The sequence below is a fragment of the Solanum verrucosum genome, unplaced genomic scaffold, assembly GCF_900185275.1.
Source record: "Solanum verrucosum unplaced genomic scaffold, falcon-dt-bn FXZP01000053.1, whole genome shotgun sequence".
Classification (NCBI taxonomy): domain Eukaryota; kingdom Viridiplantae; phylum Streptophyta; class Magnoliopsida; order Solanales; family Solanaceae; genus Solanum; species Solanum verrucosum.
The window spans coordinates 995,973-1,014,620 of NW_026020152.1; the positions used below are offsets into that span (position 1 = coordinate 995,973).

The 18,648-nt window shown below is 33.6% G+C and overlaps 1 protein-coding gene across 1 annotated transcript; it reads right to left on the reverse strand.

Moving 5' to 3' along the window:
• Positions 1–5,329: 5,329 nt before the first annotated feature.
• On the reverse strand, positions 5,330–17,315 carry LOC125828127 (phosphoenolpyruvate carboxylase 4). Its single transcript, XM_049507433.1, has 20 exons — positions 17,067–17,315; positions 16,206–16,369; positions 15,886–16,000; positions 15,712–15,789; positions 15,546–15,614; positions 15,386–15,464; positions 15,231–15,307; positions 15,055–15,150; positions 14,535–14,676; positions 13,644–13,775; positions 12,774–12,847; positions 12,387–12,635; positions 9,668–9,793; positions 9,429–9,530; positions 9,214–9,360; positions 8,403–8,501; positions 8,156–8,244; positions 7,236–7,362; positions 6,953–7,159; positions 5,330–6,332 (listed from the first exon to the last, which is right to left on the reverse strand). The coding sequence occupies exons 1-20, from the start codon at positions 17,220–17,222 to the stop codon at positions 5,508–5,510; spliced, it is 3,153 nt and encodes a 1,050-aa protein (XP_049363390.1). The 5' UTR covers positions 17,223–17,315; the 3' UTR covers positions 5,330–5,507.
• Between the last annotated feature and the right edge of the window lie 1,333 nt (positions 17,316–18,648).

Genomic DNA, 18,648 nt, shown 5'->3' on the forward strand with positions numbered 1-18,648 from the left:
AAAAACGTATACCCACCAAAGGACGTGATACAATGGATGTGATTGTTCCTCTTAATCAGAGGTCTCTTATTCGAGCTCTGGATATGAAAAAAAATCTTGATAGAGAATGCTTTACTCTCGAACGAAGAGCACTACATAATGCAAATTCAGAGCAGTCGATACGAATATTGAACACCGGGAAAAAAGTAACCTATAGTTTATTAATTTTTCATCTTTTGGAGGGGGACAGCACAAGATTCAAGATATAATTTGGCTAATTAATTATTGGTCCGAAAGCTTGATTCTATTACTTAATATAGAGAAATTCAACCTCTTATTAAGTAAAAGTAGGAAAAAAAGGCTTTGCACTATATTTGTTTTTTTGCCTATTTTATATAAAGAAAGATTAATTTAAATTTTAAGATATAATTGTGGTAGATATCTATAACAAAATAAAAAATGTTTGATGAAAAAAAAGTGTCGTAATAGGAATGAACCATATATACTTTTAAGGGTGGAATCAATATAATTATTATTCGTTTAAATGGCATCATTTAATTCATTTTACTTTGTGTATTTTGTGACAAATACTCTTTAGAGAATATTTATTCTATTAAAAAACTGCATAAATTAATGCTACCTTATGTCCTGGCGTACACGATAGGAGAAATATTTAGCTATAAGTAAAATGTACTACTTATACATGGTTAAAATTATTTAGAAAAATTACGCGGTTAAGCAAATTTATACTAATTAATTACTCATCATAGCTATAGTTTGCTATAATTATCACTCATGACTAACATTAACCATTAATTATGTGTGCTGACTTCGAGTTGTATAATCAACCACGTTTGTATAATTCGCCACATTTGTATAATTAGCAATAAGCAATTCTTCGTTTGATTTGTATTTGTATACGATGATTTATATTTGTATATGAGGATGATTTGCTTTGGTTTTTTAGTTTTGTCACCATATACATTATTCAATCTTTTTGTGTATAACTTTTTAAAGTTTGTATAAACATGTAGTTTTCAGATTTTGTATAATATAATTTATATAATGTAATTTGTATAATTGTTTAAAGTTCATATGTTTATATTTGTATCAATTCGTTATTTCAAGTTTTATCATATTTGTATAATTTTAGACTTTATATTACTCAATATACAAAAACAAGCGAATTATACAAACATAGCCACAAATTATACAAATGAGATGCAAATTATTGGCCTCTCTCCTCCCTCTCCCAATCTCGCTCACCTCTCTCCTCCCTTTCTCAATCCCGCTTGCCATATATACAAATACATATGTATAATATACAATTATCTAACCGATATACATATACAATTCACATCTCTCCCACTCTCTGCCCTCTCTCCTCTCTCTCCCAATCTCGCTCGCCTCTCTCCTCCCTATAACATGTAGCTACGAATTGTAATTATCAAACTATAGCTATGGAGCATAATAAGGCTATTTTTGAGTGGCTATATGCGAAATTTCCTCAAATTATTTTTTAGATATCTATAGTAGATGTCGAACCCCCTTCGACTAACTCGTGTGTTTACTTCTTCAGATTTCGAACCCCCTTATTGAAAATCCTGACTCAGCCACTATATATATATACTCCTTCCGTCCCATTTTATGTGGCACCATTTCCTTTTTGGTCAGTCCCAAAAAGAATGTCACATTTCCTTATATGATAAGTATTTAATGGTACAATTCCTCTTTTACCCTTGTTGATACCACTTAATCTTAAAATAATACTCCAAAACATTTATGAGGAGAGAGAAAAGTGAGTCTACTTTTTAAAGGGCAATTTGGTAAACATTTCAAAGTCTTCATTTATTTCTTAAACTCCGTGCCCGGTCAAATGTTGGCACATAAAATGGGACAGAGGGAGTAAAATTTATGTATTTATTAGTAAACCTACACTTTAATCATATAAATTAACTTTTTAAAACAATTTTGTTTCAAGTAAATATACAGTACTCCTATTATTTTTAACTAGAATAAAATTTACTTTCTTAAAATGATTTTTCTTTAGACAAATGGACACATATTGTTGAAACTTGCAGACTTGAATTATATTATAGGGAGAAAAACAAAAGGTACAAGAAAGTGATTTTTTTTTTTTTATAAAAAAATGTGACATATGTTGAATTATGAGCTTTGCAAAATTTGTCCAACGTTAACGTGGCAAATTAAGATTCTTTTACTTTTTCTAGCCTATGAATAGAAAAAATATTCTTTCATAATTTAATGATTTTTAGTATTGATTAGTTATTTTAAAATTTATTTTTCAAGATTTAAGACTAAATATCTTAATATAGATATTGAGATAATTATATTATGTTTTAATAGGCATGCAAAATTTAAATTGAACAAATAAAAATATACGGAGGGGCATCTTGTTTTGACTACTCGATCTCTAAGGTCTCCTTTGGTGGGTTGTCATTTTCATGCTATTATTAATTATATCTAATGTAATCAGTAACATATGTAAAATACAATTTTATACAACTAGCTTTATCTTAAGCTAATTTGTTTGCAAAGTTTAAATTTATGACACATATTGTTCGTTTAAACTTTAGATACATATAAATTTATTTTTTGGTCTAATAAATATAGAGCCTAAAGACGTGAGTATTTCATATGAATTTAATTTGAGTTATACTTTTTATTCCTTTTCTTCTTTTTTTTCTCTTCGATGGTAAATTTGCTTTAAGTTCATCTTTAAAAATTTATCGGTCTAAAAGTCTGTCAGTCCTACTTAACTCGTTCTAATCAGCTCACCCTTCCTAAGGGCATCACATTATTATTACCATTTCTTTAAGTAATTAATGTCTCATATTATGAATAGTTAGCTGCAAGCTTGTAATCATTAAGTTTTCAGTAATTAAAAAAATATTACACTGTATAGTGTGTATAAATTACACTTTTTTTTTTTTTTTAAAGTGCTTCTCATAGTGCTAGTTGACCCTAACATGCTTTTCAAGTAATGTTGGTTCATAATCCATACTTAAATGATGGATTTTATCGCTAAGGGCAAAGACTTAATAATTAGGTCCTTAATTAAATAAATATAATCACGTCCACTATAACTTAATTGTATGTTATCATTCACACTAAATTACACATGTTTGACTCTAAAGTAAATGCCAAAAGATTTTTTTTTTTTTTTTAGTAATATGTATATTTTTATATATTTATTCTGACATTCCCGATAAGGTGTTGAGTTGATCTTATAAATTGACACCCATAGATGTAGAATCTTTTTAAATATAGTATTAAAGTAGTAAGATTTTGTCCTTGACCAAATGTATCGGGTTTGATATCTATATAGATGTCACATAATTAGTTATTGGATCGAGAAGAAGCAGTAGAACTGGAAGGCCTTCACAAAAGTTGATTGGGATCCAGACCCAATTAACAAATAGCTAAAAGAACAAGGATTAGAAAGAACATTCTTATTTGCGGCGACTTTTTGGAGTCGCCACAATACACATTTCTTGTAGTATTCAATTAGCACTTCATTTTATATTCCTTTTCGATGTGAGATTTGTCTAAAGTACGGTCATATACACTCTTTTTATCAAAAGCTTGCCAACTTCGAAGTAATTTGTCAGGATTCTCCTTGACACGTTCTCGTCAACTAGCTCTCCGTTAATTTTGGTATCACGATGGGTTCTGAATCATAGGACATGACAATAATTGTATTTGGGATAGATATAATATATTAAGTGAATTTCTTAATCGAGATACAAAGTTTGGATCATAGTTACTGAATTTTCCCAAACTCGATCGTAATTAACTTGTGGACATGAAATGTGTACACTTTCAAGGTTATGAATGAGGAGACTATGGACACTACACACACTAACATCTTATCATATAATGCCTGCAGCTAGCTAGATAGTTGCAAGTAATGTGTCCTTATTTATGGACACTACTATATTTGCATCCCCATCAATGTCTTTTCAATTTAAAGGTTTTTTGATCGTTTCCTATATAGTGCTTGGTATCTGATTGAGACATTCGACTAAATTTGAATTCGCGCATTACAAAGCTCATTTCTAGAGACGACGACATTTCTAACAAAATTGTTTCCATTTTAGGGGACTCAAACCTAAGACCATTAATTAAGGATGAAGGAATCTCAACTATCCTACTACAGTCCATGTTGGTCTTTTCAGTTCAAAGTTGATTCAATTATTATAATTTTAGGATGAGCTTATCCCATATTTGATTGGCATAAAATCGCAAGATCATGACTTATTCCAAGATTATTACAGTATTATTTTATCCCACATTGAGGATAGAATAACAATCCCGAAATAACTAATCCTGAAATAACTTATTCTTCAACTGAGCCCTTAAGGTATAGTACATATGTCAAAAGAACTTTTAGTTCCATATGATTTTGATTTATAACGAGGTTTGTAATAAGAACTTGTGGTATAAATAATGAGATTTTCATGATGATCATTGTGACCATTTAAGATACAAAGTTACAAAATTGTGCATCTCGTTTTCTCCATAATTTCTTTCTTTTGTCATAAAGTGAATGACTGAATGGTGGAAAGTTAATTGCCTGTTGGGGTCACAAACAAGAATTCAACAAAGGAAATGAAATGACTTCCCACAACCCTAATGACTTGGAAGAATACAAGGAGAAAATATCATCCTTAGGTGGCTATCATAATCAAAGGTCACGGATTCGAGTTCTAAGAATATATAGAAATTCTTTATATGGAGTTCTTTCTTTTATGGATTCTACACATTGGGAATACAAATTAATTGAGCCAGTGAATTTCAAATACAAGGTGGTCATTAAAAGGAGTAAACATTATATTAATTATGTTTACTTCTTCATATTTTGAATCTACTTAATGAAAATTTTGGCTCCGTTATTGTACATAGCTTAAGCAAAGACTGGCAAAAAAAAGCTGGACAGCACCATTTTTACCAAAATGAAAAGATTTTTATGCAACTTTGAAAGTTTCTCAATTATACATTGATTTTGTAAAAGATGATTGAACCTCACTCATATTTGTTGGAGGTAGAAACTTCTTTAAAGAACATATAGAATCCTATATTATATGCTTAAAAGGAAAAGCCAAAAATGGTACCATAGTACATATGATGTATTGTGATTTGGACATGAGATTATATTATATTCCATTCATATTAGAGGGAAACACCTTGCATTTTATGAATGTTTCCTCTTAGAAGATGAACCATATTCTCCACTTACCACAGTATGACAGGTATGAGTTATGGGATATGTAAAACAAGTAGATACACCAAGCAGTGTGTGTAACCTCCATTCGTAAATCATATGTAATAAACAAAAAGAAAGGAAATTGCATTCGATGTTTGATCGTTCAAATGCTTAATCACAAAATATACCATAGAGAAGTACGTGAAGAAAATCAAAACTACTGATAGGTTATAGAAGGATAAGCTCTAATTTCATCTACATTTTATTTATAAGTGTACATCATACCTGAACTTGTTGGCCTTTAGCCAGTGTTCCTCATCCCGGCTGCAATACCGTTTATAGTAATGAGCAATGCATCTCTAAGCTTATGGTTATCTTCATCGCGTCTCAACCTCTTTAATATCTCCACCTGCAGTATATTCATTGGGTTCAGATATGGAAGCCTGCTCTCGATTAACCTCCGCAAGCTACGGTTGTTTGCTGATAGCTTCTCATGACCAGTAACCTGTAGGACATAGTTTCCTGTTGTCAAGAGCTCCCTCCGCATTTCTGCACCGAGTCCCCTTCGTGATTCAGACACTAGAACATCATCATAATGCTTGGCTATAGGAATGTCTGCTTTCCCTAAAACCATCTCTATAAGATCAACAGTGGACTGGAAGAAGGGCCATTCTCTGTACATTGCTCGTAAGTCTTCCGTATGTCCCTTGTCACAAACACCTTTCAAGCCTGCTCCAACTCCAAGCCATGCAGGGAGGACAAATCTTGTTTGGGTCCATGCAAATATCCATGGAATTGCACGGAGTTGACCGATTCCACCTGAACTCTTTCTCCTTGTTGGACGGCTACCAATGTTGAGAAATCCTAGCTCAGCCTGAGGTGTTGCTTCATTGAAGTAAGTAAGGAACTCAGGGTTTTCATATACTGTGCTTCTATAACTCCTGCAGCTCAAATTTGATATGTCATCCATCAGATTACGCCATTTTTGTTCCCTTGGAGGCTGTGGGGGACGTAAAGTAGCAAGTAGAACAGCTGTAGTGTATATCTCTAGCTGCCGAACAGCCATTTGGGGTAATCCAAATTTTGCCTGCACCATTTCTCCTTGTTCGGTAGATCTAAGAGAACCCTGATAATTTCAGCAATAAATTAAAAAGACTTCTTAGTGCATGATAAGAGGTGATATTAAGGCTTTTCTGATAGCAAAGCAGAGTATTACTTATCATTCTCAAACTGTTCTAATATTTAAAGAGCAAACCCTTAGTTTAAGAATAAGCAAACTAATGTCCATTGATTGGGACCATATTTTTGAATCTAATCAAATTTTGTTATGCATGATAATTTAGAGAGCAGATTGTGAGTGGTCAGATGAGAAATTAAAAGGAAGTCTTAGACGAAGAGGAAGCAAGACAGGCAGGGAGGAAGTTTGTAGCAATTCAGACTAGAATGTTTTGTCCAGAGAAGTTCGATAAATTCTTAATAGGTTGATGAACACATACATGTCCGGCTTTCTCTCCTGGTTCATTTATGGAAATATAAGATACCTTTAGTAAAACCAATTCCCATCCAAATACACTCTCCTTACTTTGACATTAAGATGGAGTAGCCAGTTACTACCACATGGTGACTGAAATTATATGGTTATGAACAACCTGATCTGACATCAATGCACCCATGATATAATTAAAACAAATCTTCAGGTACATAGCATGTATTAGGAGCTTCAAGACAGTTTAACTGAAAACAAACCATAACAGAGCCAGGTGGCTGGGATTGAATTGCAAGGTATGTAGGACCACCACCACGACCAATGCTTCCACCGCGTCCATGGAACAGAGTGATTTTTATTCCATATTCATTACATGCAGCTACAACATCTTCTTGAGCTTTGTAAAGCTCCCACGCAGCAGTGAACCGGCCAGCATCTTTTCCAGAATCAGAATAACCAACCATAACCTGTGCATACTAACCATGAGCTTAAGCCCAAAAGTGAAACTTTTTTAGATAGCCTAATGCATCGTGGCATAAATACCTCCTGATGCCCATTGTGGTTCTTTATGACGTGGTCCCTATACCAATCAATTGATAGTAGTCTTCTAATCACTGAGCCAGCTTCTCTCAAGTCTTTCACGGTCTCAAACAGAGGAACCACCCGCAGTCTGTTGCAATACATGAAACATTTAGCATTATTTTCATAATCATAGAAGCATTACCTCTTTTCAATTGGTATATTCCCTTTAAATGGTCTGGCTGTGTGAGCAACAATGTTAATTTTACAACTCATCTCAACTGGTTTCAGTGCAGATATGTTACTAGGTACTTAGATATTTATCTAGCAAAGATGTCTTATATGAAACCAGACAATGAAAAAAAAAGATTGGACTCCACACTCATGGATGCATAAGTAAATTTAGAGTATGCCAATAGCATTTGTCTGGAAACTGGGATCCGTCGCCCTTCCTAGGTCTGATTCGATACCTAATATATATGAACATAATTCTGTTGATTTAGCACTCCACAATAAATTTGATTCCCTTGGAACCAGATCAAACAATTTTCTATGAACCACAACAGGAAAACCCCTGAAACCAGCTACAGATAAACATTAATCCTACAATGCAAGAAAGTAAGGGAGAACATAAAGATTATACTTAATCATCAAGGGGAAAAGAGATTGCCCTGTAGGCATGTGAACTTGTCTGAATGCAGCTAAAGAATAAGAATTCAAAAATTACCACCTTCCATGAGATGGAAATTTTATAAGTACCAAAAAAGATGATCACTGAAAAGACAATTCATTGGCTTAACATTAGCCCTACTGCATGAATATAGGTCATATTAATTCTGAATATTTATTGCACAGCCAGACATCCAAATGCACATTAGTTTTTGGGTAAGCTCATGAAGAAAGTTCTGTTATTGCATCTGCAACCAAAGAGATATCAGTCTTACGTTCCACCAGGACAAGGCCTGCCTAGTTCCCCAGCAACAGCAAGGCGTGCATCCTTCTGTAAAAGCTCTACGGCTAGGACGTCACTGGCCTGCCAAATGAAGATGCATCAAAATGTTAGTATATAATAGATAATGGAAACAAGTAGCCCAAAACTTGATATCAGATATCCTTTGTGCAGATTTAGCTGAACCATTCCACCACTGCCAAAGGTAGCCTATGTGTACACCATGTGAATATTGATCATACATTTGAAGCCATGGAAATAACATAAGCTCCAAGTGAATCGCTTCCTAATTCAGCTGCTACTTTGAACGTGTCTAATACTTCTTTGACATCAGGCGGAACCTATAATAGAAAGATTTTTTAAAAAAACATTCAGGTCCAAGACGAAGAATAGGAACCAGTAATCTAATAAAGGAACTCAGGCCACAGACTTAGGAAGCTAATTAAATTGCAACATGAATACACTTCAACTCAAGTGGTAAAACTAAGGTACTCATTGTTGGGTTCATTGTATAATGTGTGAATGGATAATGGTACATAGAATAAAGATTTGTGAATTAAAAATGTGAAAGTGTTGCAAGTATGAATGAAGTTATTCCGTTCATGAATACTCATGACAGATGAATGCAACCTTTCGTATTTCTAGGCTACCTTTTCACATATCATGCATGAATCATTGTGCTCACCTATAGGCTATAAATATCTGAATCTTTCTCAAATATTGACAAAAAGTTTTTGAAACAAGTTTACAAGAAGAAAAACACTACATAGTAAGAAAAAAGTTTCTTCTTTTCCAAATACTTCAAGTGTGATTACAAGCTATTGAGTTGTTCACTGGACAACAAATTTGAGGTACCACTATTTGTTTGTCGTGAGTCATTTTATCTTGGGAGGATATATTCCATGACCTCAGGTACTTGAGGGGAATAATTTCCTTAAGAAAATTCTGTGAATTCAGAGGACTTGACTCTTCTTCCTTTCATCTTGTTGATTATATGATTTTTGTTTCCAAAAAATTATTTAAATTCTGTGAATTCAGAGTACATTATCTTACCTCTATAGTAGGAGGAACCAAAGGCCTTTTCCCCTTTAGCTCTTTGATCAGAAAGTCCAGCTTTTGTTCTTCATCCCACTCACTATATGTACCCATGTCCAAGTATTTTGTGATTGCATCAAGTGCCTCAGAGTGCCTACCAGATTCCTGATTCATTGGCTTGATATAAGCATGTGTTTCATTAAAACTCATCAATAACATGAAAAAACATATACCTGACGAAGGTCAAGCTTCATTAAGACCATCCCAAATGTAGAAACCCGCCTGATTAGGTCAGCAAGCCGGCCATCAGCTAGAACCCCAGACCCACATGATTGCTGCAACGCACCCAATATTTACATTTTTGAGAACTAGGAGTTGTCCATGAGTATTAACAGTTTTTTCTTCAGAAATCTTAAATAATAATTAGAAGGTACATAAATGGATTACGAAAGCAAAGAGGATTGACTAGTACCAGCGAGTCATAGCACAAAAGCAGTGGTTCCAAAAGCTGGTCTGATGTTTCATAATAATCCATAGGATCATGGTCACATGGAAGATCTTCAAGAAGAAGCTCCAGCCGCTTCCGTGACTTGAGGAGCTGAATTTAAAAAAGATTACCATCATCAAACACTATGGTAGTCCAAAAACATTAGTTGGGCATTCAATTTTAAGGCCTATAAGAACTTCCAAACTTAGGATTGTTCCATATGGAACATGGAGAAAAGAAATTGCTACATTGATATAATTCCTCGTTGTGAATTAATCAATCAATTTTCATCCCACCAATTATTCATCAAATGGAGTTACTACACTTCAAGAAAGAAAAAAACTGCCCACCCAATATGCCTCTAATGTATAAGCAGTATTCCCCTTTATAATTTTACAAGACATATTCCATCAACTATAGACACATCCTGAAATCTGCCTATAATCTTCTTAGTCTAAGATCAAACTAAGTACCTCATTTTAGTGACATATTAGCTGTATTAATACATACTTCAACACAATACCACTACAACAGTATACAAAAGCATTTGGAAATAGGACTGTTATATGCTATTACCACAAAGCACAAAATTATTTTTAGAAAATAGCATTTTATTTTCTGTAGTTTCTCAAACATCATCAAACTATCACATTAGCCAGTAGCTATGATAAAGGATATTAGCCTATCCTCAACTCCTCAAACATCAGAAAGTTGAGTTTATCCAAACAAATATGCAAGGGAACAAACACCTACTTGCACATAGTATACACAAGTAAACTGAACTTAGAGGATACAAGCTTGTCCTTTATCATGACAGGAATTCACATCTTATTTGGTTAAGAAAAGAGATAAGTTTCAAAAACACACCTAAACTATTCTCTTTTTTTGAGTTTCATACCTAAACTATCACTTATTAGTTTGAGAAACACGTCTCAAGTGTGTGTAATACACTCTTTTTTTGGAAAAAACCTTGACATATGGTATTCTACATGGATAAAATACTCCACTTTGACAAAAATTAACTAATAAACTATTCATATTAATTAAAAATTAAAGATTAAAGTATTACTATTCCCAAAAAAATATTTTTAAAAACTAAAATTTAAATTATTTTTCTTACCTCACTCCATCACCTCCTCCCCCCCCCCCCCAAAACCACCCACTCATTCCCCAAAAAAATTGATATTGTATTATTTTATTCTATTCCACCCTATTTAACCCTCCACTCCTAATTTATTTTTAGTTTTTTACATTTTTCCGTCTTGTGTTATATATGTGCATATTTTTTTAGAAATTTTTTTCTACTTGTGTACCAAATATAACATAAATAAAATTTTTATTTTAAAAAGTCTTTGCGGTGGCAAGTAAAATATACTTTCCTAAAAAAATATGTATGTCTAACACAAAACGAGAAAAAAATTTGGAAACGGGGGTTAGGTGGAGTGGGATAGAATTATTTTATTTTTTTTAAAAAAAATAATATCTTAATTATTATTTGGGGGGGGGGGGGGGGGGGCTGTACGGTGAGAGGAAGTAATGAAGTGGGGTAAGAAAATATTTTACAATAAATATTGCTTTTTTGGGATAATAATTATTTAATATTTAGTTTTAACTAATAATAATAATTTATTTAATTTTTGTCAATATGGAATGTTTTGTCCATGTGGAGTGTGATGTGACACTTTTTTTAATTAAAAGAGAGAGTGTAGTACACACACCATGAAGAGAGTGTAATAAAAGAGAGGAGTGTGTTTCTCAAACTAATAAGTGATAGTTTAGGTATGAAACTCATTGTCAATAGTTTGGGTATGAAACTCAAAAAAATGAAATAGCTTAAGTGTGTTTTTGACACATATCTCAGAAAACTACCTCCACAAATTATAAAATCCAACTAATGTGTGTCAAATCAATTTTGATTTATTATTCTCATATCTACCAACCAATTTCTTGCTTAACAAAAAAAGAAAAACTAGAACTCGGGCCAGTAGTTGGAAGTGGTGGTACTCAGGCACTACTTCATTACAACTAAAAGTTCATTCATCAACCATATATTAACTCTAAGCGACTAAGATCCATCTGGCAAACCAAATTATCAAAATGACTACCGGGGTGGAAATTCCCACTCTGAAGAACCCTGAGTAGTTTCCACATTTTCATTCTTAGACTTACATATGTGCACACAAGTAATAACAAACAGCAACATATTTTGTGTGCAGGAATAGCAGCTTTGACTTTGTTTTTTTTCAGTAACAGAAAGGAATCAAAGGCCTACTACTCAGAAAAACAATTCTTCTAACACACAAACCCACCCTTCCAAAACCAAATCCAAACAAGCACAAGCACATTGTTTTCACGAGATTTAACTTAGAAAAGATGAATAACAATAATGAACAGTTGTAATTGTACTCTCTTCATGCAATTAAATATAAAGTTCTGGTTGTTGAAATACATTGTATTTTACAAAGAAATTTTGGGTATCAAAGAAGAAAGATTTGTTAGATTTGACATCTTTTGAAATCTTTTCAGTACCATACCATCAAAACAGAACCATCATCTACCATATTGTGGAGAAATGTACTGGAGAAAGTCCTCAAGGAAAGCATACCTATCATTCTTAAGTTTCCACGTATCAAATTCCAATAAAAGCTTTGTTGTCTGAGCAAGAGAGCATATCTGACTAGTGTTGTAGGAACAAAGAGGATACCTTTTCTTTTACATCCCCAAGGACAATTCTATAAGGCGCAATTCCAGGTTTATGTGATGAGCTTGGTTCCATTAGCTTTTGGAAGCTGGCCCTTCCGACCTGGGTCTCAGCAAAAAGTTTCCTTTGGAGAAGCTGACTAGAGCTTAATGAAGCAGACCGTGGTGTTATATTTCCATTTCCGTACGCCTTTTCAGTATTTTTACTAGAATCACCATCAAGGGGACCCACTTTTGAAGTAGTCCGACCATCCTGTAAAGATTTATAATGCACGAGAAACAGAGTATTTTTCTGGAGTAAGAAACAATGAGGAACAACTGATTTCTGAAGATAGAGGAGCATAGACAGACAAGAATGACAACTGTAATGAAATTACATAACCAGCTTAACCTGATTTTTGAGTGGTATGACACCTGTCCCGGGAAGAGCCAGTCTAGGATAGTGGGACTCAACATCACTGCATGCTGTGAAAGATCATTTGTTATGTTTATCAGTAACTAGTTAACATTGATTTTATACTGAAAAACAACTTAAGAGAGAAAGATACAGAAAAAGCAGCAAATTGAACTTCAGAAATCATGATAAACAACAAATGTCAGTTTACAGCATTGAGCATCGATGATGAATTACAACAATAAACATATTATGGTATCTGCTTTTACAGATATTGGACATTTTTCTATGTCACTCCTACTAGATTAGAGATATCCAAAATTCCAATTCATTGACCCAAAAACGTGAAGCATCTTGAAGGCACGGAAAAAAATAAACTTGATAGTTATATGTTCGTGATTTCACAAACCCTATTTGACAATCAAGGAAATCAACAAAAAGGTTACCAATTTAGTACAGCGAAAGAAAAATAACGAGAAAGCTAGAGAAAATTTAACGCAACATGGAGTATATATGATGCACTTTCCCTTTTTATTTGTCCCATAATAACTTTATATGTTTAGGAACAAGTTAACTTCAAACTTCCCATTTTAATCTTAATGAGATTATTTAATAGTCATACACATATATATGGCTTGTTATAAACCACAAGTCTCAAAAGTGATTCTTTCTTTCTAAAATTATGTGGACAGTCAAGCAACATCACATAAAATGGGAAGGACGGTATATTAACTTAAGAATGCAATAATAATAATAATAATAACCGAGCTGAAACGAAGAATTCTAGCATTTTGAAGGCATTACTGTATTAGATGATATAAGCTGAAGTTGTCAGTATAAATAAAATGGATAATGAATATGCACTACCTGTGCAAGAGGGCAGATCAGCTCTGGTAGGAAGCTGTGTAGGGAAAGGAGGAGCATGTTGTCCTTGATGTTTTGATTGACTCCAATTTGAGGAGTGATTCCACGAATCAAAGTGATTGTCAGAAGAATTTCCTGGACAGTATTCCGAGAGACCATCAGAAAACATAGAAACCTGGATTCTAATTCAGTAATAGATCTTAACCGAGATGGCCTAACTGCTTGAGAATGTCATAAAAACAAGATGAATAGATAAGTGAAAAGGCCTCCATCTGCTGTAAATAATAAGCTAGAATATATTCTATCTGGCATAGGGCTAAGTTTGAGAGTCATAATACATCCCTTACGAAGGAAAAATTTCTGGATTGATAACCATGCATAATAATTGAACATTTGAATGAGACATACAAGTTCTACAGTAAGATTAGCATCTTCAAAAACATGACTAGCAAATAACGGCCAACCTCTAAACCATAGAACTAACATAGTATCCACCGAGTTTCAAACCATGTGTCACTAGCCCTCAGGGATTTCTCGGTTATCAAAAGAATAGGAATAAAATAGTTTCCATGCTAAACAGTGCTTCTGTTTTGTAGCACACTTTTGGTGAAGAAAAGATAAAGAAAAAGAGATCCACCAACAGGGAACGTTTGAAATTTTTACTTAGACTTTAAAAAGAAAGAAGAAAAAAGAGTACCATCAGGTACCTTAGCATCTTGATGATCTGAATCATGTTAAATAATATTTGGATAGCTGATTGATTAAAATTACCAGATTCATTTGTCACTCATTGGCCTAAACATATAGTTGCAAACCAAAGCCAAAAATTTACCACCGGCCAAGAAGAGGATGACCCACTGAGCAAATTTCCAAAAGAATTTTGAGATGACAAACCTTTTTCTAAGATTTCATGTGCCAATCTTGCAAATCTTTCACTGCATTGAGTCATGGAAAGTTCAAATCTTAGGCTATCTACTTCTCGTACATAAAGATCAATAGCCATCCACCTGGACAGAAGAGAGACATCTTTTGTGACCTGAAATGACAAAAGTATATGTTAATTTTATAGGTGGAAGTTACGGCATCAGTACAAGTGATGGCTTTGCTTACACAAACAATGGAATGCAGCAAAAAAGAACTCTGCTTCTCGTCAAGTATGTGCTGAGCAAAATTTTATTTTTTTCCTATGATTGTTTACTGAACTTATACTAGGAAGTTTCATCAATGTTTGTGAGAAAAGAAACATTACCCAAGTGGAAGCAAGACTTTACTGTGACAGGTTTTATTTATACTGGATCTTGAACACAGAAAAAGTAATGTATGCAAACTCCATATTCACCAGAGTATAACGATTCAACTTAGTTTGGATATACAACACTAAGTCTTTTACATGTAAGTGTATATTAAATGTAACCTTTGCTGTGACATTTGGATTTCCATCTCGATCGCCCCCCATCCAAGATCCAAATCTTATCGGCGTGCAAGTCAATGGTAGAGGCCTTCCAGTATGCTAAAAGGAGGAGGCAGAACCAATTATAACATATTGTATACCTTCGTTACAACTGTGTCAAAAATCATATTACACAAAACCTTTTTTAAAGCATTGCTGACTCGATGTAAATAATGGGGCACAGCTTTCCACAGTGTCTGTTCCACAATATGTAAACCTGAAAGATTTTAACTTGTTGTCTTTCTGGAATGAAAAGGTGTCGAAATCAGAATTTGTACAAATCTCAAAAAAATACCAGCCCTAGCTTCATCAACTGGAGTAGGTTTGTGTCGCCTGAGCTCATCTGTTTGCCATATAGATGTCATCTCTCTGACCTACAATAACCACAAGTTTTTTGGATCAGTGAAGTTGTTCAATATGTGGCTTTAATACCCACAACATGCAATGGCACCCACCAGATCTTCAATCAGCATCTCTCTGTCTTCAATCCCAAGGTCAGGCCTGTCATTATATTCCAAAAGGTGCTACACAAGATTAACAGGGAAACAGTAGTCAAAGAAGGTTTGATCAAATATACAACTGTACTCTTTTCCGGAAAACGTTCTGGGAAAGAAAACTCACTGCAATTCTGATGTGTTTGTATTGTAATGTACGGCGGTTTATTTGTGTGGGATGTGCAGTGAGAACAATCTCAACCGCCTGCGTAAGAAGAAAATTTTCTTAAATAAAAAAGAAACGCCTGATCAAAACACTTCCACATGTAGTAAACTGATAAATTGGATGATTAGAACAAACCTGCTTGCAAACAGTATCATAAAGCTGATCTGGGGGAACACCACTCTGTAAGAGGTGATTGAAAATGTCATCACAAGATTTTGACAATTGTGCTACTCCTCGCGTCTTGCGAACTCTACAAACATGAGTCAGTTATCAAATACATTTAAGTGGTTCTATACCTGCCTATTGAAAGGCGAAACTCAAGCACTTAAATCTTTCACCGAGCCAATTCAACATTCAGAATTACTACCCTTACTACTATAACTGCGATAAGCAACCCATAAAGCGCTTGCTAGTAAATGAATTAGCTGAGCAGAGAGAAATGAGGGGCTACTCACCTATGATGTGTTTCTGCAATTCCCATTAAATTAAGATAATGGCTAAACGTACGGGCAAGATCAAGCGCCTCCTCTAACGTCATTTTTGACAACTCTGATGCCAGTTGTTTCTCAAGAAGCTCTGCCGTATCCTCAATTCCCGCCATTCTCATGTTACAGGCACCCTAAAGATGGAAAGAAAAAAATCTTCCAATTAGCACAACCATATACTATAAGTAGTAAATTCTTCACTTACCACTGCCCTTTTTGAACAAAGAAACCAATTCATTGTGACATCACAAAGACATGTTCAAAGATTATACCCAAAATTCAGCAAACTTCTGCATTATATTAATTTTTCTAATGCTGGTATTAAAAGCTAAGTTGTGTGGACCCTTCCCTTCCGATGCCGCACTTATCAGATTCTACAAAAACACACTACTTTTGGAGTATCCACATGCACCCGTTCACATTTTTGAAGAATCCGAGCAACATATATAGATCAAAAGGAATTTCAACAAATCAATTACACATACTAAAAATTTCCTCATCAGTCTACACATAAAAAAATCATTCAACAAGAATCATCTCTAGCTCAGAACACATAAAAACAGACGCATCAAACAACATCAATCACTAAATCAACATGATTTTGAGCACATGCATGTACAAAAAAGTAAAACACAAACAGAGAAAACACAAATCCATTAAACCTAACAATCAAAGCATGCAGGAAACAGATCTTTCACATAAATAAAATAGAAAATCGTCCATTCCATCCACATGATAAATGATCAACCAAAAAAAAGGGGGAAAATCAACAGTAGTTCAATGTGTTTATAGTCCTAATACAAAATAAACAAAATCGTTCCGAGAACAAACCTGAGCAAGGACACGAGTTCGTTCAACTTTTTCCATGAATTTTGGACCAACTTCTCTATGAAGAACATCATTAAGAAGGCTTTGAAGCAACCTACAATCATCATCAAATCCTTGAAACGAGATTTCCTCTGCTATATCATCAGTTACGTCTGTCATTGTTACAGTTTATGCTTAAATAGACGAAAAAACGAAGGTCTGAGCTGATCGTCAATGGCGGAGATTTGGAGGAAAATGGTGAGAATGTTAGAAGAAAAAGTTGCTTTATGAAAGGATCTGATATTTTCTGCCTCTACCTGAACTCGTACAAAGATAGTGACAAGTGGCATTAATAGAGGAATATTCTATCAATTAACGATACCATTAAGACTAATGGTACACTTCAACGACGAAAAAGGGTCAAATATATTCTTGTACTATTGAAAATCGTTGAAATATAACTGTAATTATATTTTCGAACTAAATATATTCATTTCATTATACGTCCAAACAAAATTTATTTTTATAACTAACAAAGGAACACATCAACGGATAGTATTAAAAGAACTTTGCCCCTAATAATATAACTCAACCTAATTTATAACATTCACCCACTTAATTTATCTTTCGAACAAATTTAAACGACATGTTAGATGTTGTATCTTGTAATTTTCCTTTTCTTTTTTTTTGGACATTTTCTAATAATTGAAGATCCCTTTTGTATTTTGTTCTTTAAATAAGTCGACATCAAAAAAGAAGCATACACGTGAATATATATGATATATGTCCATATCAAAAAAGAAGCATACACGTGAATATATATAGTTGGCTTTTCAGATATTATGCAGACACACAGAGGCGGAGCCAGAATTTTCAATAAAGGGATTCAAAATCTGTAGAAATAGACACATAAACTAGTCGAATGGGGTTCGACATCTACTATATATACATATAAAATTATTTTAACTATGTATAAATAATATAATTTTCCGCCGAAGGAGATTCGAATGAACCCCCTTCTTACAAGGTGGCTCCGTCCCTGCAGACACAAACTCTTTTACTTGAACCAGACGTAAAAACAACTAACGTGAGTTATGATGGAATGGTTGAAATTTATTCATTTTTAACCAACTGTTTGGAGTTCGAGTTCTAGAAATGAAAAAAAAATTGTTCAAAGATCTAGTCTGAAAATGAATCATTTATAATACATCGATCAAATTAATAAAACTCAATATAAATATCAGACGTCAAGACCTAAAATCATACGAAAGTATGAAAACAATGGCTTGAAACTTGAAAGTGCCATTTTTGTCTATTTATTTAAATCAAATCAAAGTTTAGTGAGGACTCTACTCATATTAATTGATTACTAAGGGACCACTCTACCAAATGGTGGACTAACAAATATTATGAATTATGATTAAAAAAATACATATTTAGTGATACAATCATATACTCAAATTCACTTTAAAATCTAAAGTATATTATAAATAGACATTTTTTATTCAAAATTCTATGTGCCCCATAAAAAACAGTAGAATCAATAATGTACTTTTGGTTAAGAAAACAGTAGATTATACTAAAGTTGCCTCAAAATAAAATGATT